This window comes from Haemorhous mexicanus, chromosome 1 (genome assembly GCF_027477595.1).
Source record: "Haemorhous mexicanus isolate bHaeMex1 chromosome 1, bHaeMex1.pri, whole genome shotgun sequence".
NCBI lineage: Eukaryota > Metazoa > Chordata > Aves > Passeriformes > Fringillidae > Haemorhous > Haemorhous mexicanus.
Window position 1 is genome coordinate 105,595,537 of NC_082341.1, and position 25,182 is coordinate 105,620,718.

Consider the following 25,182-nt stretch of genomic DNA (forward strand, 5'->3'; position numbering starts at 1 on the left):
TAAATCTGCTCATTTTGGGTAGGATTTGATGGCTGTTCAAAACTGCCTTAATGTTTCTAGGAGTGAGAATGTTGATAGTGGGATAGTGTGAGTTTGGCTTTTTACTTCTTTTTTTATTTTCCTCCCTAGAACTTCTAATACTGGTGTAAAATGTCTACAGAGCCTGTGTATCCTAAGCCTCCCTAGAAAATCAGCCGCTGTTAAAGTAGAAGTTACATAATGATTACTGTGGGAATGCTAAATCTGAAATGAAGCAAAGAAGTAGTATAAAAACAAAGCATTTAAAATTGGGTCAGGCTTTAGAAAACTAATTTTTTCCCCCTCAGAAATTCTTGAGTTTGAATTCTTTAATTCCTTCCCTAAAGCCCCAAGCCTTTTAGGATTCCTGGGGTTTGGTTTTGGTTTTTATTTACTGGAATTTAAAGGCTAAAAAAATCTCCATGTTAAAATGAACAAGCAAAAATCCCTAAACTTTGTTGCACAACTCAGGAATCGTAATTGTAGGGAACAGACTAAATTGCATGAGTCTTTTGCTGAAATCATAAAAACTGCTAGCTAGTATTTCAAGTGCAATTACAAATATGTCTCAAGACAGAACAGGTTTTAGTAGAAATATGACCAGATCGTTTCCTACCTGCTGTGCTGCAGTCCTCATCATTTGTCTTAGACCACTATCAATGTATTGCCAGGGCTTGTCTTTAGATTTACACTTAAAGGTTTTCAGTGCAAATTTTGTTGAAGCCCCATGGAATGCCTAGAACACATATTCCTCTGCTACAACCTAAACATACCATATTATTATATGTAAACATAATATTTTAGGGGGGAAAAGGGGAGAAGAGGCAGCTGTTTTATGCTACAAAAATTGGCCTAAAGAACAGCAAAACAATGTGTTTGTGATGAAGCCTCATCTTCTTGGGGGCACAGAAATCAAGGGGTTTTTTATTAACCACATCTAGTTCATATCCAGAAACTCCACCTTCCTTTGGCAAAGTCAGAGTATACTGGCATAATCTCTGCTTTTAACAAATAATATTTCTGTGATGCTGATACAGTCTGGCTGTTCTGGTGGGAACATCTAATGCATTCTGTGATTACTGAGAAGAGAAGGTGACCTGGCTCTTACAATATGAATTTATGTATTTCAGAGAGTCAGCTCTGTCCAACAGCAGCACTTCTGTGAGTCAGTTAAACTACTTTAATTGTTCAGATGAGGAAAACCTTACTAAATGAGTCAATACTAATATTTTTGTTAAAGTCAGGAATTCTGAACATGCCAGAGTCTTCCTAGCTTTGTTTCTCTTTATATCTAGTTTATTTCTAGTTGCTGTCTTTCAAATATGATATGGTGCCATTCCATCTTCCATTGAAGCTGAATGTTCTCAAGCTGATCTCCTCCCTTTGGGATCAAGAAGGATGCATTTGTGTTTGGTACTGCCCAGCAGGCAGCAGAATCAGATGGGACAAAAAAAGTTACTGTGCCAGGAGTGGGTTCTGGATCTTACAGATTTTTAGTGACTTTTAATTCTTTGGTCTATTTGATCTTTCCAAAGACCAAACTATAGTTTAGCACAGTGCTTAGAGATTCTGCATTGTACATTGCTATCATCTGGACACTTGAAACACTAGTAGAAAAATATACAAGGATTAGCCGCTTATATTTGTTATTAAAAAAAAGGAGGAAGACTTCTTATAGGTAATTATTTTTGCCCTATTTGATATAAAATGTACTTCTAAGGCTGTATAAATTATCAATTTATAAATGATGAATTGTCATGTGTAAATTTTGAATCAGCTTGCCAGGAGAATTCGTTATTCTCTGTTAGCCAGACCAAACACCAGTCCCATAAACAGCTTTATTCCAAAATATCCATACATAAATATGCAATGACTTTTATATTTTCATTAAAACAACACATAACAATAGCACCTATGCAGTAAAAGAGATAATAATACTGCATGCATGTGCATGAACTTGTGCCCATGGCAAGATTCCATCTTAAAACCTAATAAATACTGTCATATAAATAAAGCTTTTAAGACTGGGGTTTTAAGTGACAGGCTATATTTTCTTTTTATCACAAATGTGTGCTGATTAATCACAGTATTTCTGGAAAAAGGAAATTCCTCATTTCTGTATTTGCTGCTGTTGAGGTTGTGGCCATCAGTATGATTGCTTTCTGCAAACTGCTGCTTCCTTTGCAACGGCAACATGGAAATTGAAAGAGAATTGTTTGCTTAAAAATTTCCAAACAGAACCATTAGGTTGGAAGGGGCCTCTGTTCAGCTCTCAATGCAGACTAAGTTACTCAGGGCTTTTTTGGGGGTTTTAAAAACCTCCAAGGACAATGGTTCCATAACATCTCTGGATAGCCAGTTCCAGGGCTTCGTTGTCCTCCAGATGGTTTTTTGTTTGTTTGTTTGTTTTTGTGGGGTTTTTTTATTATATCTAATCTGAACTTCTCCTGTTTCACTTTACTTTCATGGTCATTTGCTCCCACACTGTGCAGTGCAGTGAAGAGCCTGGCTCTGTCTTCTCCATGACTGCTTTGCAGGTATCAGCAGGCTGTGCTTCACTTCCTCTTTTCCAGCCTTGAAGAAGGCCAGGACCATCTGTCCTCTAATGGCAAGTGCTCTGGTACCACACCATCTAAAATAAAGGAAATAAGGACAGTCTCATCCAGGGATGATTTTCCTTGTCTTTTTAATTCTTGGGTTTTTATGTTTTTTTTTTAACATGCTTTTCAATAAACTGTGTTTTAAGGGATTGTCAAATAACACTAAAGGGCTAATTAGAGCAGAGGATGTGGGAGAAGCATTGGAAAGGAACACCTCAGAACTTTGTGAAGTTGAACAGAATGGAAACAGCCTATTCACAGCCAAACCCTGCTCCAAGGAGCAAAGTGCTGTGAAATGTGGCCTTACAGAGACATAAGAACCTTATTATGATACACATACAGGGTATTTTAATGATTAAAAGTGAAATCAGAATGAGGAGATGTTTTAAGCTTTTGAACCATGCAGTATAATGGGCTGTCTCATATTATCTGATTATCTGTTGTAAGCAGGCATGTATTTTTTTTTTTTTCTGTAGACTTTCTTGAGTTGCTTTGTCAAGGTTTTGTTCAAATGAGCTCTGAGAAGTGGAGACATGTGAGATACATCAATAGTTTTGAATTAATCCTCATGGAAACAGTATGTCGTGTTGTGAAAGGAGAATGTTTGAAAGGAACATATTCTGCAGGAAGGTCTGTGTGCTTTTAGAAATGAAAACTCTTTATAATTCATTTTGCTGGCAGTTATTCTGATATTGTGTTCATCCTTTGTTTTGAATTCTTTAAACTGATAATGTTCAAGATGTTCTTGGGATTTACTGTTTTTTAGTATAGAGGCAAAATAGTAGAGGTACTTATGATACCAAAAATTCTGTACATGAACATAAAATCCTTGGTGCTGGTTAAAAGTTAATGAAGCTTTTCTCTGATCCTTTATTTTTTTGAAAGCAAGGAGGGGGAAAAATCCTTTTGTGATGCTTTCTTTAACTTTCTTTCTTCCTGCTTGTAAAAATGGAGCTTTGTATTCTTGACCTTTCTGCCCTTGCAGGCACAGAGCAAAATTCCTGTGCTGCTGCTCGATGTGTTTACTAACAAACTGTCTCATTGAAAGCCTCCAAGAAATCCTCTTTGGTGCTGTCTGTTCTGTATACTCATAACATTAATGTTCAAGTGATATTATTTTTTATCAGACAGAATATTTGCATATATATATATATATATATATATATATATACACACACACACAAAATTACTTTCTCCTACTATCGTGCACTCTAATTGTACAAAATTCTGTAGTATTTTAAATATTTTAAACAGCCCTGAATGGAAAAGGACATACCAAATAATCCCTGCCTTTTTTCCTAGCAATTGCTGGCAAAAGTGTTGGAAATGATGTTGAAATGGAATACTGCAGAATATTTGACCTGAATAGGTACAGAGTAAAAGCATGTGCAAAAAAAGAAGCCATTCTGCTGTAACAAATATCATTTCAGCTTGCTGGTAATGCTTGTATTGACTGAAATGCATATCTTTCTCTTCATATATCTACAGAGAGGTGTCAAAGTTCATGTTCATCCATGATCTTACTAAGAGCTGATTTTAAAAAAATTTACTTTTCTTTAGTGCTTAGAAATAATTGCTCCTTTGTTCCCTCTATGACATCATTAATTAGAAAGAGCAATAGCATTTTAAAGGTTCATATTTTAACAGACCTTATGACTGTTCCTTTTAAAAACCCAAACAAAAAAAGAAACACCAAGAACAGCAGTATATCAGATATATTAGCTATGAACACCCTAATTCTGGAGACCTCTAAACTGGCTAAGGGTTTCATTTCTAAAATGTAATTACTGTGTCTAGGTGATTATTTTTTCCCAATTAATTTCATGTAATACCCTTGCAAGTCACATTTCATAACTGGAACTTCTTTATGTTCAAACTATGGTTGAACTTATAATTTCTGTAATGACACTGTAAAACACTTGTAAAGGAGACTTGCTATAATTAAGCATTAAAAAAGCTTAAGCTGATTTTCACAAGCTCTGTGCAACTGACCTAATGCTTGAAATTTGTAGGTGGCACTAGCAGTTGGTAGTCAGGAAAAGCTTGCATAATTTCTTTAAATTAATTAGTTTTAATTTAAAGCGAGCTGCTAACAAGTGGCGATGATTAACATCTGATACCTTGTGCTGCTGGGGCTCGCAAGCCCTTCCTCTTGGCTCTCCTCTGGCTGTTCTGGCTGATGGTCTTGGTGAGAGGGACTGAAGCATGGTGCCTGCAGCTCACTGCTGCATGACTGAGAGGCCACATGAAGGGGGCAAATGCCACCTGTCCCCTGTGGAAGGAGTGCTTAGTGCCCTGTCCACGCCCTGTGCTGCGCTGGCCGCCGGTGACATCCTGGGTGTGGCTCCAAATGGGGCTCCTGTGTTCAAAGCCCTCAATGGGCTCAGACAGCCTTATCTCAAAGGCTGCCTGTCTCCTCCACAGTAGCTTCTCCCAAAGAAATAAGACTATTGAGGTGCACCTTTGGTCTCTACTTTGTGAAACACCCGGCACCAGATGGAAGGTTGAACATCTTATGGTCTTCAGAAAAAGACAAACCCAATTTATGTCTGGGATTGTTTTTAAAAGCAATTATTCCCCTAACAGTTATGGTGTTCAATTGCTTCTTGTAATAAGCTTCCAGAGTAAATAGAATAGGTTCAACTCTTTTAAAATAAGCAGCTTAGCTTCAAAGCCATAGAAGGGATAGACAGGAAAGTGGTTTACTGCTGTAGGTTGTTGTGTAGACTTTTGTGTGCCTGTGTGCATGTGCTCTCACACACGTGCACACTGTGTGGGCACAGTAAAAACATCACTGAGGTGGGCTGTGCACTCATGTATTTTAAATATTATTTTGAAGGAATATCATAGTGTGCTACTATTTCTTCACACACACATTTTTTAGAAAGGAAAAGCTTATTAATGGTGTACATTCAGGAGTTCACAAAGAACTTTTCACTGAGAAAGCCCATAATTGATGGTGACGGCTTTGCAAGAGCAGTTTGGTTCCTTTCAGTGTTTGCACCATCCTGCAGGTTTCCCCCAGCATTTTCACAGAGTCATCCTATGTTATAATTGCAGCATTCAAATCAAATTTCAAAGAAGGGTTGGCTCTGTCATGGGCTTTGCCATTATATTAATTACTGTAATTTAAAAAGGTTTTACAAATGTATTTTCATAAAGTGCTTTCATTTTATTGTACAGATAATCTAATTTTAGGTGCTCTATTTTGAATACCTAGAATCCAATTTTCAGAGTACTTAACACTATACAGCACTTGAAGTTCTGAGCATGGAGCTTTCATTGATTTCCTTTCATTTCAGTTTTGGGGGTTCAGTGCCTTTGTCATTCTGACCTAAGTGAAACTGAGGTTTGTTGGAAATGAGGGGTATAAAATCTAGGGATGAACTGTACTAAGTATGTGCAGCAGGTCTTTTGGATACTTATAAAGGTCTACTGTGACTGAATGGTAGAAGATTTTATTAGAGCTAAGAAATGTCATTTCTGAAACCAAAGCCATGGACACCCAGATGTGTTTTAAGTCACTTTTCCATGCAGTGAAGACTGAAGCTTTACCAGCAAAAAGTTGCCTGAGTTTAACACAATATATGTTTGTTCTCCCCATTAGGGGATGACACAGGGTGAAGAATGGGTTGAAAAGCACAGGGGGGGATGAAAGACAGGCCATACACTTTTGAAGCGTTTTTGGGTAGAAATATCAAGGAGACTGCTAAGGATAAACCAGTCCATGTGGAAGGCAGCAGCCTCATAATGGATTAGAGCTTCAACCCTTGTTTTAGGGTTGAAGCTTGCAATTTTACAGGTGTCTTTATAGTAATGCTTTGACAGAGGTCATTTTTGCTAGCACCCAAACCATCCTTTCTTCTTGCTCTGCCAAAATAAAACCTATGACCTCACTCATGTGATAGCTGGGAAATGGCAAAATTAGTGTTGCCCCTTCCATTACAATAGCAACTCTCTTCTGCTTGTATTACAAGATTTTCATGTGCCATGACAAAGCATTCTGCTGTCTGAAACAATGAATTATAATAATAACAATGAATTATATCAGTTACTAGCAACCCCCTTGCTGAATCCTGATTTATGTATTCTTCTTAAAATAAAATTAATTAAAGTATCCTGGCAGGAGGTTGCTTCATTGCCCCTTGCCTGGTTCATGCTATGCCAAAGGCATAGATTACATATGTTTTTCTGTTTGGTTGGTTCTAATTAAATCTGTTCAGTGTCTATAATTAACAGTAACAGCAAGAGATTCAGCAGTCTATTTTCTGTCCTTTAAAATTTTAAGAAGCCCCCTTTTATTATTTCATTTTAGTGGGAGTAGCTATGAAAAAGAAATCTGCTATCTGAAACTAAAATTAGACATCTAACAATGCCTGTGGGTTCGGCGACAGGAGAGGGAAGGAAAAAAGACAGAGACAAGCCTGTGTAGCCAACACAAACTTTCTTTCTGTTTCCCTTTGCTCTTTGTTGGAATAGGATACTTGGGAGACACTAAAGCTTTCTCTTCTCTTTAACTGCATTTATCTGAACTCTACCGGAGTTCAAGTTACAACCAGCTGGAGATATCTGACCTTGACAGCCCCAAGCCCTGCAGAACAGGTGTAGACCACCTGAGATTGCATCTCACAGGCTGGGCATTGTGAAATAACTACAATAACTACTTGTAATGTAGATTTGTACATCAATGCTGCTTTGTGACCCGTCCTCATTAGAAGCCTTTATAGTCTCTTGTAATGTAGATTCAGCCTGGCAAACTGTTCAAGGTGATGCTGGACAAATGCTGATCTGCTCACATGTTATCTCCCCTTTGGAATAAATGCTCATTTGAGAGGGTTCTCCTTGGTAAAGATCTCTGTGATAAGATGGCTTAAGGTACTGCATCCACTTGTGTTCCCAATGCCATTTGTTTTAGGGACCATGTATCAAAATTAAAGGCTGTATTTTCAGGTGCATTTCACACAGGTTATCAGTTTTCACTTGGCTTTTTGATCCTTTCTTTTCCCAGAGAAACTCAACAGTGTAGTTTCACACAGGTGTGAGTGGTTGTATGCAGTGTAACGTAGTCTTAAGCATCTTAAGCATCCTGTTTCTTTGCAGTTCCCCTCCTCTTTCCCACCCCTGATTCTGATCCCTCCAAAGCTCCCTTACTCGTTAGCACATGTGCAGATTTTTTGAGACAACACATTTCCTATAGGATGCAGGTTATTTCAGGTGAGGGTCATACAGGTAAAAACGTGGGCATTTTGTCTCTATGGGGTTTTAACCTATTGCAACATCTGTAGTATAAAGCAGAGGATTTTTGAAAAGCAGAGTGATCAAACACTGTGAGATGACATTGAAAATATTATCTCATGTCCAGATTAATCTGATACTTGTTGTTGTGAAGCAAGTGCTTATCATTGAATATTTTTGCCCCACTATCGTACATCACATCATATTATATCATAGAAGAACTAATGTGTTTTAATCAAGCATGCCACTTCATCTTAATAGCTCATTTCATATGCCTCCTTTCCTACCTTTATAAGGCTATGAATGTCATAGTTTCATTTTGCAGAGGACAAAGGAAAAACTTTAAGAATTTAACTGCAGTCCTTGTTTGGCTTTCCTTGAGAAGCTGCCGTTCTCTCAGTTGCTGATTACCAAGTGTTAAGTAATTTATCCCTAGGGTGGAAAGATGGACTAGATTTGGTGAGTTCAGAGAATCCAAAATCCCTCTGGCCTACCCAAATCCCTCTTTTGAGGTACTAGAAGATGTAAGCACCTTGTGGTTGTAGAAATGGCCAAGTCACAGTGAATCGGTGCTCCTGTTTCACTCCCATCGCACAGTCCCTGCCCAGCAGACAGGGACTAAGCAGAGAGGACACCCTGATTGGCCAGCTGGGTACTCCATAGGTGAAAACAATGTTCTATGGGGATGGTGTGACTTGGGAGATTGTAGTTTTAGTACCTTATTCACAGGATGTTGTAAATGATGAGCATTTAACTACAGCTTATTTTCATCCATATTTCATTACCTGTAGTCCCACTGAAATTGGACTTGCAGTAAGAAACGTAGATGTCCTAAAAGACAAATAGAGTGCTGACCAATGTGTATATATACTGGTATTTATTTATTTTGAAAACCCCACATTTGTCATGAGTGTTAGAATACCCATTAGTTTTTAGTTTCTTTTATTTAATTTACATTAACATATCCATGGCCTAGCCTACGTAGGATCTTTTTCCACAAAGGCTAAAGAATAGTGGGTAGCAGGTGTATGTTTGAACTGCAGTACAGGTGAACTTATATTATTTCACCTCTTAATATCCAAAGCTCCACATTATATTTTAGATCTGTTACATTATGGTGGTTATGTAATTCTACATTCCCCTGGTAATTCTACAATGATGGTAATGACCTGTAGTTTCACAATAATGTAGCAGGAAAAAAAAAACACCTAAGAGTATCTGAGCTGCCCAACTAAAACTGCAGCTTTTTTGTTACAGAATTTGGCCCAAGAAAATGGCTGCTGCTGTTATTCTTTCTGTACTGGCTTGATAGTTTTCTGGGTATGTTACAATTTATGACATTTCAGTCTCTACTCAGTCTTTTGCATTAACAAATAGCTTTTTGCAAGTCTGTAGAGCAGCAAAGTTTGTGCTGAGGACCCCGTGTCCATGGAATACATATCCCAGTTGCTTTATTTCAGCTGAGCTCTCTTCTGAGAGCCTTAGGCTGAGTGTGCCATCAGCAAAATAAGTACCTTAGGTGGGCTTTTGGATTTCATCTAACGTTTTAGCTTCATCCAAAAGGAGCCCCATTCTGCACAGCAGCCCATGCTGCAAGCCAGAAGCTCAGGGAGGGATGATGGGGAGGTTCACTTCAAAAGGTCTATTCTGATCAGTCAGCATAAACATTAAGGTGAGATCCCCAAGGGAGAAGGTCAGTCAAAAATCTGTTTTATTAAGGTTAACAAAAGCCCATTTTGCTTGAGAAATGAAGTGCTGCATTACCCTCTAGCAACTGTGGCTGCTTCATCCAAGCATGTGCTTCCTCACTTTAGCAGCCCACAGTAAGCCTGCAAGCATCATTTGGCTGGGTAGCACGTTCATCACAAGATGAATGATGAATGCAGAAACAGGGTGGTTTCTATGCAGTCACAATTTGTATGCAGTTACTTCTTAGTTACTAAGTTCTAGAAGAGAATTTTTTTTAACAGATCCAGTGTATTTCTTAATGCTGTACCCCAAGGATGTGACTGAGCAATACATATAAAAATGGGCCCTCAGTAGCAAATATTGCAAAATTGGTGAATTGGTAGCACACCTTGTAGGTCTGACAGTCATCACAAGTTTCCTTTTCTAGGTTTAATGGCTGCTGTTGCTTAGAAAACAGTGACAAGTGATCTGTTGTGAATAGCTTAATGGTAAAATTCAACCATCTTTTGTAAAAAAACACTTTGGAAAAGAATAAAATATTCCACTAGGGATTTAACTGGAAATTTCATAGCAAGATGAGGTAAGTTTGGAGGAAGCATCTGTAAATCAGTCCAGAAAAATTAGCTGCAGTCAAGTGATTAGAGAGATGTATGTAAATATCACATATGCTCTAAGAATATTAAGGTTTACCTTCAGTTAAAAATTCCTCCAGAATTGATACTGTCTGTATCTGTGATGGCTGCTGGCAATTCTGCCTAACACAGCTTTCATGTACTGTTCCCATAAGAGCAGCAACCACTGAAGTCTCTGCTCACTGGAGGAAGTTTCTCCCTGAGGCCATGCTTTCTAGTGAGCAGTAATCCACAGTTTGGGGTATACCTTATGCATAAGAGAAAAAAAAAATTTTTTTTTGTACCAGTTTCTAGGTCACATACACACTTCCACTGGTTGGTCAGTTCATGGTGTTTTAGCTGGGAGGTGTGCTTAAAATTATTATAAACATTATTCATTCCTATCTAAAAATAGAGAGCTTTCTAGGACAGAGAAAAGCTTAATTTCTTCTGGTAGAACACTTTTATTGGCTTAACTAGGTAAGGGCAGTGAGCAGGGAAGGTTATCTTTTTAGTCTGCTTGTTCCTTTGCACTTGGGCTTTGCTGGAGTGACACATATTATTCCATAAAAATGTCTTTGAGTGTAATGGAAAAGTCCTTAAAAACTTGATTTTAAGGGGTTTTATTTAATTCAGTTCAAAGAAAAATCTAAAAGAACACATTGTATTTGGAGAGTTTTACTCTGCTTTTAAATCTCTTTAATGTTATTGGAGTTCTCTTACTAATAAATCTTAGTTTAAAATATTATTATGATTTGAGTTAGACATTTTTATTGTGTTTGGCTTTTGGGTGACTTGATTGATCTTAATATCATATTTTTAAAAGAACCAAATATTTCTTCTTTTAATTTCCTTTTAAAAAATTTATTTATTTTTTAATCTTAACTATACAAAGCAAACCCTCCTACTTTTTCCTAGGTAGCTCAACCTACCCATCCTAGCTACACCTATTACAAGAATTTGGTAAAAATCATTGTTCATGGGTGAAAAATGGAGATTAGGGAAGACTACAAACATAGGAAAAACACAGAAAAATTGTTAGAGGGAGGATTGCATGACACCAAGAATTTTATCAAAATATTTTATGGCGAACAATCATGCAGTCACTCCTTTTTAAGGCTAATTTTAGCTCTTCCAGTTAAAGCAGACATTTATTTCTTTCATGGGTAGGAATAGATCTGAGGTTTCTGCTGGGCTGTGCTTTCTTTTGCCCTAAAGCCAGCCCTGATGTCTGGTAGCACAGGAGGCATCTGTGCAAGCACAGAGAGTGGGGGTTTGGGTTTGTTGGGCTTTTGGGTTGGGCTTTTTCTCCCGAAGCTGCTGAGGGAAATGTGACTTTTCCCAGCCAGATCAGTTTTCTGAGCTGTCAGACCGCACCGCAGCACAAGCCCTGTGATGTTAGCAGGGGGCACACAGGGCAGGGAGGGTGACACCCACCTGCTCCTCTGGTTTGGCACCAATAGGTGATCCTTACAAGCAGCATTTTCTGAAACTGTGCCATTGCAGTTTGTCTCCTGGGGCTGGTCCTCACCAAAGGCTCCTCTCCCTTGGGAGGTGCTGCCTTTGCAGAAAGTAACATTTATGTGTCTCTGCCTTTTGGTGCAAATAATCCCTGCAAAGGGCTGAATGAAAAGCAAGCAAATTCTGCTGTCACTCTCTGCTTCAGAATTCACAGATAGAAATTGTTCACTTGAAATACTGAATGTTTGAGTCCCTGGAGGTAGCTGAGTAGATGCGCTTTCAAAGTGATTTAATTGAAGGTTTTTAACTCCTTCAAGAGTATTGATGACTGTGCTCATTTAGTCAGAGAAATCTAGGCATGTGTTTGTAATACAATGATATTTTTCTTTTATTCTTAATTTCTTAAACTTTTTGGAGGCTACTAAATAAGAGAACAAGAGAAAAATTCTCTCTCTTTTTTTGGAATCAAATGGAAATCTCTCCAATCTAAGGACATTACTTTTAAGTAACTTGTTTCTTGGCTAGGCAGGAATGTTTTTGCTATTCCAAAACTGGGGTTCCTATAAAAGTCCAGCAGAATTCAATGTTTTATCTTTAATGGACCTTCTGACTGTTACATTGTTGTTTAGTAGTTGGGTTTTTTGTGGTGTTTTGATTTTCTTGTTGTTTTCCTGTTGTTGTTGGGGATGTTTTTGTTTCATTTTGTTTTTAATTAATAACATTTTTTTATTCCTTCTAGGAAAATTTTTTCACTTGTTAGAGAACTATCTGAAAAAACAACCATTTCTTAATTTTTATTGGTGTAGGAATTGCCAGACAATTTCTGTTTGAGCTGTAATATGAACTGCAGAAAAGGTGTTCCCAAAAGGGTGTGTGGATATGGTACAGTTTGTAAAATGTTAAAGTCTTAAAGGATATTAAAAATAATTAAGGATACTTAATTTAATTAAGGAGCAAAATTTAAAGCCACAGTGTCAAAAATCATTAAACCCTTGCTTTTTCCCCCCCATTTCTTAAGCTTCAGAACAATTATTCTCTAGAGTGTGGCCTGGTAGGTATAATTACATTGGTGCAACAAGACAAAGGGATGATGCTGTCAGAATTTATTTCCTGTGAAGTTTAGAGCAATCTGATATTCTACCCTTAGTAACTGTTTTCTCTGTGCTACTTACATTTAAATAAACCACTCTTACATCTTGCTTTATATTCTCAAAGAAAAGCAGCTTTATGTGTTGCATTGCACCCAGCTGATAAGCCTAACCATCAGTCTCAGGCATGTACTTTTCTTCATTTTTCCTGCCTCTAGCTTATTGGGAACAAAAGTCATATGGAAAGCTGGATGATTAGAAGCACTTCCAGCTGTGTTGAAGTCTGTGTGCATGTCATGCAGAAATATAATTTAGACTTGCACAGCACTTCTTATCCAAAGCTTTGAAAATGGGTTAATATCCTCATATAGCAGGTGGTAAAATTGTCATAGGAGAGGGGAAATGACCAGTGGGAGGTTTCACAGGGAAGAGTGATGAGGAAAACCCCACAGGACAGACCTTCAGCCCCATACAGTTCCTACATTTGAAACTAGCTCCAGTACTCCAGAAGAGGTAATGTCTGTGCTTTGCAATGAATTTAGGAAGGGCAGTGCAGCTGGTTTTGCTGAGGAGGTTGGGGGTGTAAAGATGGGACTAAATATAGGATTTGAAGTCGTTGGCTCTTTTGTGTCAAGAAAATTGCAGGGGCATTTGTATTCTGATTTCAAGGTGCTATGACACTTACCTGGACATTGTAAACTCTTAATTTTAGTTTATATTTTGCCCCAAAAGCATGGTACTTTCAAAAAATCAGGAAACTTGCCACAATATGAATATAATTCCTTGGCTTACTTTTTCTGGGTAGGGGTCTCTTTTTGTCATTTAAAGAGTAATAATGTGGTTAGAAAGACAGGGTAATATTGCAGCATTATTTTAGTTTCCAAAGATAAGAAGTCCAAAGGGATTTATAATCCCTGTACACCTGAGCTCAGCTCTGTTCTTTACAAGCCAGTGAGGAAGCTTTGGGAATTTGGTGTGAATCCTTCATTCAGGGGTCAATTGTGATTGGAGCTCCCATGGATGTGACAGGTCACTCTGTCTTGGTGTTCTCCCTTCCCCTTGCTACCACATTACCTCAGATACACATCTTTACCTACCTCTCTTTTCCTTGGGCTGAACACAGCAGAGTGCCTTGTACAGGAACTTTAGCACATCCATTAACAAGGTCTCAGCATGGAAGAAAATCAGGATTGCCTCTTTTAAGCCTAAATTTATGAGACTGTCAAGTTTCCCAGGCAGTGTAAAATGCACTGAATGGAGCAGATGATTTTATTCTAGTTTTTTTGAGGCAGTAAGTCTATTTAGTTGATATGCATATAGCTTTTTTAGTGTATGTTTTTGTTCCTAAGTACCTGAGTGTCTTACATAGATGGAAGTGTTGGAATTAATCCCTCTCCACTAATTGTTGGATATCTAGTAACTTGGCTGCCACCTAAGCAGCTAAATAACTTATCTGGAAAATATCTGTATTCTATTCAAAGGTGCTGAGCATTGTAGAAAATTTGGCTGTGTGATGGAGGTTCCTGCAGACAGACAGAGTCAGGAATGCTTTGGTTTTTTTATAGTTTTTGGAGGTTGGTTTTATTGTTGTTGGGTTGGGGTTTTTTTTAAATCTAAGCGTAAAATCCATATGATTTTTTTTTTTTAATGGTGTAACACTTTTGACCTGTGGCTGAAGGCAAATCTATGTTTTCATCACTGTACTGGAATACACAGGTATTGTCATTACTGGCAGAGAGCAGTAAAACAATGCTCAGCAATTTGAAATCCAGGAATATGGCTGTTCCATTAAGGATAATAAACTGTCACTGTTCAGCACTTTGACAACTTTGACAGCTGGCAGGAGCTGGAATATCTTGTGCTAAGGTACTTCATGCCTGAGGTTATAAACTGTGTGCTTTATGTATAAATAGCTTCTATCTGTGATAGAGGTGTGTCTTAATATGTATTTCTTCTGTGGTGATTTCATTGTTCAGAAGGAAATAGAAATCTGTGAGTGACATTTCTTAAGCAGATTCTCTGGGGTTTTGTGGCCCTAAGAGCAGGTGCTGAACTTTTTGCTGAGTTTCAGCCATGTCTTCTGTTGCTCTTTGGTGTAGGGTAAGTCAGCCTTCCATGCTATGATTGCATGAATTTCAGACCTGAAAAAAAGAATGTGAAGCTAATGTCTTTTTATAGGTAAGGTTATTTTTCACCAGTGCCTACTTGTGCTTTTTTGAACTATTTTAGCAAATACCAGTTTTTCCAATAAGGTCATCATGAGAACTTGAAGGTAATTTTGGAGTAGCTCCCATTGCTTGTTACTCAAATATTTTATGTTCACTTAGGCATTCAGTCTTGGATGAATATTTGAGAGACCCAAATGCCTGGTCCAATGTTGCTTTATGTGGGGAAGAGGGCCTGGAAGAATATTCATAAAATCAGGAGCTTTGCAGAGGCTGTGTCCACCTGCAGTAATATTTTGCATGACTTACTCAGAGATCATATGTGACCTAAATAATTAATGTGTCTGACTAATTAGTAATTCCTTGGACTATCATGATACTCTATGTGAAAATTCACATGCTTCAGAATCAAGGCATGTCCTTATGATAGTCAGGATGATGTTTCCTTACATTTATGACGAGCAAAAAAACCCAGTAAGAGCCACACATTTTTTCCTCTCTGGCCACAGGCTGTATGTGTGAATTCCCATCAGCTTCTTTAGGAAAGAAGCCTAAGTGTGGCTGAGTGACCTTCCACAAGGCAGTGGAGGTAGCTGGGCATGGTTTGTCTTAGGTGGCTGCGTGATAAATGCAACATCCCTGGACAGTGAAGTTTCTCCTTTGGCATGGATGGAAAGGACACCTTCCTAGGGGTGGGTATGTGACTTGCCATGAATATGTGGCACCTCCAAGACAAGCAGTGTTAAATGAGGTTTGCATTGTGTGGGGTTAGCAAATGCTGCAGACACTAGAAAGGAGCAGCACATAGCAGCCTTCCTTTGTGCCATATCGCTTTGAAAAGGACCTGTTGAGTCATTACATTTGGGCTTCTTTCTTGACATATTTGGTTTTATGCATGGAATCTTGGAATCAGGACAGTTTGACTGACAAGAGAAGTCTGTTAGGAGGCAGAAAGACATATTTTTTCAGGAATGGAGGAAGATGGATTTGAGGAAAGCTAAAGTCAAACCAGAAGAGTTGTCATGTTCCCCACTCTGTGTAAACTTGCTCAGGTGCTTCATCTGTCTCTGTGAAGTTCATCAGCTGTGAAACACTTGAAATGCAGGCATAGCACTGACAAATATGGTGAAACCAGCCTAACTTTTATAAAGTCTTTGGTGAGCTGCTGCTGGAAAGCTTCTAACATGTACATGGGAATGTAAAACTTTAACTAATCTAGAATTTGGATTTAAAAGAATAACTTTCATTGTCCTGGTATTTTGTTTGCTTGGCTTTTGTAGTCATTAATTTTGGTGAAAATAGGTGTGAGAAAGTTCTTAACTCAGAGGAGAACAAATGGTTTATATTGCAGCAGGTGTTTACTCACTTTAATTTTTGGATTAATTAAATGAGGGCCAAGCCTATAGCAGGCAGCTGTGATGGTTGACATAAAAGCCATGGGGAAGGCTGAAAAATTCATGCAAACTGAGTCTTTGAGTAGAGCAGTTAAACTGTGTAGATGTTTTGAATAAAAATGGCATTGATTTTGCATTGCTTCCTGACTACCATAAATTGAACTGAATCAAAGCTCTGGTAAGCTCTTTATTATCTATCTGCTAAATCTTGTCTGACAGACCATAGGCAGGTGTGCAATGTCAGCCAAACTTAAACCAGTCACACATGAATTCTCAGCATCAGAGCTACTGAACTAGTCTCACTCTCCTTTGTGCCACTTCTCCTTGAGCTGCTTACTTCTCTCCCTCACTGCAAAATCTTTTGCTGCAGTTAATCTGGTACTCTCATGTAATCTAGATAAAGGTTTTTTCAAAAGGCTGATGTGATAGATGGCAATTTCTGTCTCTTACACAATTTGAACCCACTGGCATTTCTGGGGCCTGGTTATGTTTTTGGAAGTCAGCTGAAGTCTTTGCCCCTTCTGTTTCCTCACCTGGAATGCTCACCTGTTTGCCTTCTATTTCTATAAAAACTATATGTATATGTTTAGCTATGTTTTATAAAATAAAATTTTAAAAAAAAGACAACAGAACTAGAAGTTTGCGACATGATTGGATTTTCTGTCTTTAACTTAGGATAAAAAAAAATATTCTCCTTATTTAAATAGCATCAGGATAACATGACCTGTATTTGAAGCTTGATATGGATAGAGGAGTATTTCAGAACTTTCAAATGACTTTCACCATCTACATTACTTAATTATTGCATCTAATCCTTTTACTGAGGCTTCAGCCATTGCTAGAGTCTCCACAGTTAAATGAGAGAACTTAATTTTATTTTTTCTCTGGGTATGAACTGTCACTATGGTGAAATTCCTTCAGGTTGAATAAAGTCTGTAGTAACAAAGTAATGATTTGTCATGATCTTGGGGATTATAATGTCTGAACTAAAGCTAGGAGAAAATTGACAGTTTTGTTTCAGTGTTTAAAATGAAACACTGCAGATAAAATGTAAATTGAGACTGATACAATAGAAAAAAATTCTGCTTTCATTTAGGTTAATAAATTATATTTCTCCTGACATAATGTCTATAGTGCAACTTTGACAACTAAAACCCACATTTATAATTATCAGAACCTTTGAATAAGTTGAAGAGTTGTATTCACTTGATCCTTAATAAACTTACATTAGTGCTGCACTCCTAGAGGCAACTGTGTCCAACAACATTTAACTCCTTCAGTTTTCACATATTCACTTAATAATAATCCAAAAAAAAAAAAAAAAAAAAAAAGCTAGTATCTCCTTTGTGTGTTTTAGGCTTGTTCTGTGTCTTTGATCAAAAGCTCTTGCACTGAATCTCTTTAACACACACCTGAATAGTACAAAGAATTCAGTAAGTAGGTCTGTCTGCCCACTTAGTGCATTCAAAGACTCAGGATATAAAACCATTTTGAAAAAGAGCTCTGAAAATGGTAAAGAAATTTTCCTAACTCTGAATGTATCTAAATGAGACTGAATATAATAAAAAGGATTTATTTAATTTTGTCTCATATTTATTTCTATTAGACCTGACATACTCTGATTTTCTTTTTCTTTGCTTTCATTACTGCTTTGACTTAAAAAGCAAGGCTCATTATATTGCAGGAGGCATTACCTTGTTATTTCAGTAGCAAACCAACATCACCCAGAAGTTAAATAATTCTGTATCTTATGTCTATATTCTTTGGAAAGGAATGATTCATTTGATTCGTTGGAAGTAGTCCAGATCCTTGCTGCTTTCCAGGAAGCACTTGGAATTTTTTTCAAAATTCTCATTTGACAGTCCATTGCTGTTGCTCTAATTTAGTGAAGGTCACATTTAAATTTAGCAGTGTCCCCTGCCATTAAAACCTGGGTAATGCTGCCCCATTTCCACTTGGGAATGCTCTGGTGAAGACTGCATTAATGTACCTGGGGTGTGCAGTGACAGCAGCACATCTCTCATAGCATCCTGTTTGGACATGCTTTTCCACAGGGTGCTCCTGAGAGTTATGTAGGGCACCTCAGGATGAGCTAAATAACAAAAAAATGTGCATGGGGTTATCTTAACCTCTTTCTTTGTTCACCTTTCCTAAAAGCCTGGTGTTTTTCAGTTCCAGAATTGAATGATGAAGAAACAACAAATTACTTTGTTAAAAATGGAAATGAGAGCCAGAGGAAAAGCTTTCACCCTCTGTCCTCTAGCTAGAGAGGAGCAAGTTGGTTTTGCATAACACTTTAACATGCCAGTTCTTTGGACCATCTTACAGAAATTGAGCACAAAAACTTGTGTGTGTTTGTCTTCTAATGTGTCCCAGATAATTTAAGATACCTAACTCTTGACTTCAGGGGTGTCTGTGTCTATGTTTATACTGCATGTTCTGGTGTCAGAAGCATGGTGTGGAGCTCCTGGCAGGCTAACTGAAAGTCAGCATTAGCACAGGTTAGTTTTTACATAGCAGAGTTGGTGGTGGAGAGGAGCTCTGCCCTAAGGAGTGCCAGCCCTGAACTCTGAGCACTCTCACCATGAGGCAGAATGATTCTCCTTCATTAAGTGTGTTGGAAATCTGGGTAAAATATGGAAGCACTTAAAAATAATTATTGTACTGTACATTTGTAATAAAAACCTGTTGCAAATGATAAAAGTGCAGTAGCAATGCAAATATTGTTCTGGCTGGTGGCCAAATCTGAAGTCTCTGTGGGAAAGTTCAAAGTTAGTTAACTCACCTTAGGAGCTGGAGCTTTATAGCATCTTTAATCCAAGTTTAGGGATGCAAAACCTGAGTGGCCTTTGGACCAAGGGAGAGCTTTAGGGAGCATTTGGCATTTGAGCTGAAAAACAGTCCTTTGCTGCTCTAAGTACAAGCCTGTCCTTAGGCTTTGTGTGTTTAAAAATTGAGGCAGGCCTAGGACAGGGATGAAAGCTCAGACAGTGCCCTGTTGTGTGTGCTGTGAGATGTGGATTCTGCCTGTTCAGGGAGATGTGTATGTTGAGGGGAAAAAAGGCTTTTTCTCAAAGTGAAGTACCTGCAATAATTGCACTTCTGCAAGTGTCAAACCTCTTTGGTTCCTGTATAAAGGCTGCATATATTTGGAGAGCTCAAGGATGTTAAATTGGCAGAGTTCATTGGAAGACTGTAATTTGGGCCATATTAAAAACCTGAAACACTGATGAACCCTGTCCAAGAGGCATTCCTTAGGCTGTTGGAGGAAGGTATATGGAATGAAAATATGGGCAGTGTTTGTGCATGGAAAGAATCGAAATAATTTGGGTTTTGTTTTTGCCATGAGTGTAAAAGGAGTGTGTGGATATTGTTTTTACATTGTTTTTAAAGTCAAAGTGTTCCAGCAACTTTATCACAGTCCATTACAAAAACACTGCATGAGTCCAGACTGTAGAAACTGCAGGAATGCTCACGGTGGGACAAAGTTGCCCTTTCACTAATGATTTCAGCACAGCAAAGTACAAGTTCAGTCTGTGGGAAATGTTTGTGTGCTGGGGCTTTTTTTTGGTCTGAAGCCATGACTTTCCAAAGAACTTGATGAGAAGGTATAAAGCTTCATAATACAGGCTTCCTTGCTTATTTTTAAAATTTATCTATCCACTAACTGATTTCCAGAGGTCAGGTCTTTGCTGAAATTTAAATCAGTCAGGAGTAAATGTGTTCTAAAATTCAAGGTTCAGGTGTTTTGTTTTGTTTTTTTTTAACTGAGTTTAGCAGCATTATTTACTGTTAGTGATGACACTTATTTCAGTGTTATGCATTTGTTTTGGGGTGTAAATGTGCAACTTTGTGGTTTAAAAAAGCTTTGCTACGTCCATTTTTACCCTTGTTTTCCTTAATATATCTCTGTTTTCACATATAATTGAAGACTATATCAGTGCTTGTCACTTGCTAGGTGCCAGAGGTTTTTATTTCCTGTTAAATTGGCCAAGAGTAGAGTTTAGAACCTGTCATTTCTTTGTAAATAATTTATGCTTTAAAATTTTTTTTAAAGTAACAGTCCCTGATTATCCAACTCAAAAATCCCTCTTATTTATCCCTCTTATTTATCAATTCACCCAGTTAGCTGTGAAAAGATTTTTCTTTTTTTTTTGTGTGTTTGTATTTGATTTGTATTGCAGGTAAAGTGACAGCACTCATGCGCTGAAGCAGCAATCAGCTGACTTGTATATTTTGCTTCCAGTTAAATAGACCTAAAAGTTTTATTTGTATGAAGTTGCCTTAGTAGCTTAATCCATGGGAAGAAGCATTGACAATTCTGTGACTTTTGTTTGGTAGTTGTATGGCAGTTGAGTGTTTACAGGATCCTTGGTAAACTGATACTCCTGACAGCACTGAAGGTTTCAGTTTCAATGCAAGCCAAAGCAAAGTTACTCAGTTAAGTTATTTGCTGCTTCGTCTTTCAGCAAGAAGAATCTGTGATACAAACAATGAGTAAATATGGTTTTGATCACGTGTCCTAACTAAGGAGCTGAGGGACTGAACTACAGCTCTGACTTGGTGCTGTTACAGGCTTTCATCTTGTGTCAGCTTTGCATGCATTATGAAATGTGTTCATAGCACATAAAAACACACAAACCATATTTACTGGTCTGCAGAAGCCCCACTGCTGATACATCAAAGAAAGCAGCAGCTGTCATCCAGTTATAGCCATGGTGCTTTTGAATGCCTTAATCCTCTTCCCAAACAGAAGAAGGCAGAGAGATTGCACTTTTTTTATCCACTCCCTCTTCTATTTTTTTGAAGTTTTGGTAGCAAAATCCAGAAGCTGTGTTCAGCTTTGCATCTGATCTAGACATTTCAGTCTTCATGGATGCTAAGCCCTTTCAAATGTACTTTCTATTGAAGTTAGAACATACTCACTTTGTGTTTATTCCCAGGCGCTCAAAGTATCAAAGTGATTATTCAGTTATACTTTATTTTCATTTCAGTTTCCTTCAATCTGCTCTTCTTTGTTCCCTTTCAGTTGCTGAAGGGGTTTATGTTGGGATTGTACTCAGCACCTGAGTTACAGGAAACACATGTCTTCCATTGGAATGAATATATTTTACTTTGTGTGATTCCACATTTTCAGTTTATTTTTTTTAACAATACAAGTTTTACAAGACAGTTGCTGCTAAACAGCTTCCTTAAGAAGTGAGCAAAGTATACTACAAGTATAAGTTTAATCTTTTAGAGCTTTTTTAAAGGTCTGTGTGGTGCAGTGTCTTCTCTCCAAAGTAGTCATGGCAGAAGTCAGGGGAAGGGTACGAGAGCTGAGCAAGAAAGCAGTGATGCTTCCCTGACATACTTTCCTGTCTCAGTAGCACTCCCCAAGACAGAAGCTGTTCTTTGAACTCAAAAAACACATACAGGTTTTTCTTCTTCACTAATTTGCCTAATCACTTTCCCTAGCTGCATTTTAAAATAAATATGTATAAACACATTTCAAGGGTTTAGCATGTGCAAAATGTTTATATTGAACCAAGTTAACAAAATTATTGGAAATAAATTATAAAACAAAGTGGTTTATATATTGGGTTTTTAATTTGTTTTTTGTTTATTGGCCACTGTCTTGCAAAGTGAATTTGCACTGCAAAGTAATCCCAGCAGAGGAATGAAGTACACAGGTGTAAAGCTGTCAGACTACAGCAATCATTAAATCATCTGTCTAGATAAACTAATGGGAAACGATTTTAAGTCTTTGCTAACCTGCAGCCTCTCAGACCAAAAATACTTTGTTGTGCTGAAATAAGTAAGCAGCTAGAGTAAAGTTTAATGTTTTGAGAATCCCTTTGTGTTGTCCTATTTCCTGAAAAAGAATTTCAAAACTCTTCAGTAAAAAGCGTGCCGACCAGGATCGTACCGAAAGGCAGATTAGAGAAAATGTCATTTGATGACAAGGTTTGGTATATTTAGAAATGCTCCTGTTATTAAAGTTGCTGCTGTGCCAACTACTCCTACACTGGAGTCTGCTAATTTGTGTGACATGCTATCTATCCCAACACACAAGGAAGATCAGAGATTACATGCAATAACTCCAGTCCTACTTCCGTTGTCAGACAAGGATCTCCCAGCAGTGACATTACCTTCTTGTGGTTTACTATTGCAATCCCATTTTCCCTTCCCTCTTCATTAATACCCATTTTCAACCTCCTCAGTTTGAAATGCCATCTATTTACATCTTTAAAATCCCAGAGGCTTTGATATTGCTCATAAGGAAAATAACTAATGTCAAGAGAGAAAATGTGCATTCATCATTGTGGGGTGTTCACAACAATCTTTTCCTAGCTCACACTGAGTAAGAGGTCATTGGTTTGCTTTGCTCTTGACAGGGCACAAATAAGAAGCCTCAATTCAATGAAAAATTGAGGTACGACCTCATTACTATGGAATACAGTTGTTGGCAGTTTCAGTGGCAAATGTGTGCCTCCACAGCTGTGCAACAGGCAAAGGAGTTCTTGTGGGCTGCTGTCCCAGTGCTTAGTGAGTAATGCTGGGACATCCACGGCTGTGTCCAGACACCTCTCAGGTCAATAAGGAGCCACAAACTGAAGGGCAGTTTCCAAGTGTCATTAAGCTGTGAGAAGAAGAAGGCATCTCATGTTAGTTTATTCTTTCTTTGAATTTCTTCCTACCTGCCCCACAAAAAGAGATTATGTGTGCACAATATAGTCTTACAAAGTAGAGTAATGTTACTTTGAGGTTTGAAGTATCAGAAGGAAAAGAGGAAAATAACCTTAAAAGGTCCTGCTTTGTTTTCAGTTTATGAATTTTTATTTCAAATATTGAAATAAGAAAGTTGTAGGCATGTGGTATGAGCTGCTCTTGCTTGTTCTATACTATATTACTTAAGTGCTTACTCAAGTGCTACTATAGGTATTAGCAGATCATTTTTCTCTTAGATTTTGATGGTTGTTGCCCTCTCAGTTGCTGGGTTTGTTATACAAACACCAGAAAAGGTTGTTCCTCACTTGACCTCTTCGTTCATGTAAATGGCATTAATATATATTTCTTTTTTGTTTTTGCAGGTTATTGAATCACTAGGGATTATTATATATAAAGCTCTGGACTATGGTTTGAAGGAAAATGAAGAGAGGGAATTAAGTCCTCCGCTGGAGCAGCTTATTGACTACATGACTAATGCCACAGAAACAGATGGGAGTAGGGATGAAGGATATGATGCTCTGGATGAAGGAGTGGAGGATGACGATGATGACAAAGAAGAAGTTGAGGCCATTCACTCCTATAAAGATGTCATGAAGGTACAGTAATGGGCAGTTTATATGATAGTTCTGTCAATGAGAAAGCTCTGTTTTCTCATTATTATTCTGTGTGATACTGGCTGTGTCATTTTCTGATTTCCCTGGTCCTTTTGTGAGGTTTGTTTGTGAACATGACATGCAGCATTATTTCAAGTTTGACATTTGGCAACAGAAAATCCATGATCAACTTTAGCATTGGATGTGCCATTAATAACACAATCTGATTTAATCCCTGCACTGGATAGTCAGCCTTCCAATGTAAACATCTGTTGAATTACTTTGTGTACTCTTGGATATTTCATGGTGTGTTTCAATTAATTCACCTTTTCATTAGCAGGTTGTTAGGGTAATTATTTCTTATCAGTTCCTTCACTTGCCACCCTCCCCTCCTGAAGCACAGCAGTGCTTTTGTACCAGTAGCTTATTTGGATGGAGTGAGTCAGGACGCAGCATTTCACTGGTGATCATTATGGTTGCAGTTCTTGACCTGAGTTGTGAAATTCAGAAGTATAGCTTATGAATTTTAATTATGACAAGTTCTTTAATGTTATCTGGGTGACTGTGAATAATCGTATAAAAGTATTACCTTCTGTTTTCTACAGAGTAATGTGTGCATGTTTTAGAGCCCAGTGAGCTCTTATTATAGTCAGAGGTATTAATAAGTGTGGTTGAAAAAAAATAGTGTAATTGGTTTAACTTATAAATAATCTGATATTAATACAGGTTGGAAAACATTATGCTAACTTGTACCAGAGGACTGAGCAATTTATAGTGCTTCTTCATAAATGCAAGTCATATCTAAGGACCAGGAGCTTAGTGCACCACATAAATTAAGTGTCATGGTGGAAGTTGAGGCTAGAAGAATGTCCCAAATCAGAACACATCAGAACACCTTGACAATCAGGAAAAAGACCCCACTAAAACCCTTCATTTCTGGTGGGTTAACAATAGAGAGAAACTCTTAGGAAACTGGAGTAAGGATGATTTTGCATCTTCCTTGCTTCAGAAGTAACGATAAATGCTCAATGCCTTTGTTTTTCCTCCCTCCCTCAGAGAAGCAGAGGCCAGAGGGAGAAATGAATGAAATAGTCTTTTGCTCCCTGTGATGGGGAGGTCCTGGCTGGCTGAAGTGCTCTGCCCTTCAAGCCCCTGGCCCTGCCAGCCTTGCTGAGTTGCTGTGTGCAGGTGCTCTGCTCTCTCCTCCCTCTGCCTCTCCCTGACACCCAGAGGGGGCCAGTTGCACCCTGCTGAGCCCCCATGCAAGCTGCTCCAGTCTAGAGGAAATGGTGAAGATTGATGGGATACATTCCTCCTTTTCCCTTAGTTTGGCAAAATGCTGTGAATTGGTGACAGCTGAAGTTTTTGATAAATGTTTTGATAAGATTGATAAGTGAAAGTTTCACTTAGTGCAGAGGCAGACAAGACCTTTGTATACACAGAGCTGAAGACCGTGGCTTTGTGGAAGTGATTATTTTGCAAGTTCTTTACTTGATTTCTGCAAACAATAAAGGATAAACTTGGAAAACTTTGCTGAACTCCTTTAGGTGCACTGGTGTAGATATCCCTGAAATCAAAAGCAATAAGAAAATTCAACAGGTTTCAACAGTTAAGGCC

General features: G+C 38.0%; 1 protein-coding gene across 4 annotated transcripts in view; it reads left to right on the forward strand.

Annotated features, from left to right (window-relative positions):
- Nucleotides 1–25,182, forward strand: part of SPIRE1 (spire type actin nucleation factor 1) — a 126,527-nt gene that overhangs the window by 31,960 nt on the left and 69,385 nt on the right. For all 4 annotated transcript variants that reach the window (XR_009488042.1, XM_059857766.1, XM_059857758.1 and 1 more), the window contains exon 3: nucleotides 23,335–23,568. Coding sequence is in view for 3 of the 4 variants with exons in the window: in XM_059857766.1 (XP_059713749.1) it covers nucleotides 23,335–23,568 (234 nt within the window). In the remaining variant the exon portion in view is untranslated. The remainder of the gene's footprint in view (nucleotides 1–23,334; nucleotides 23,569–25,182) is intronic.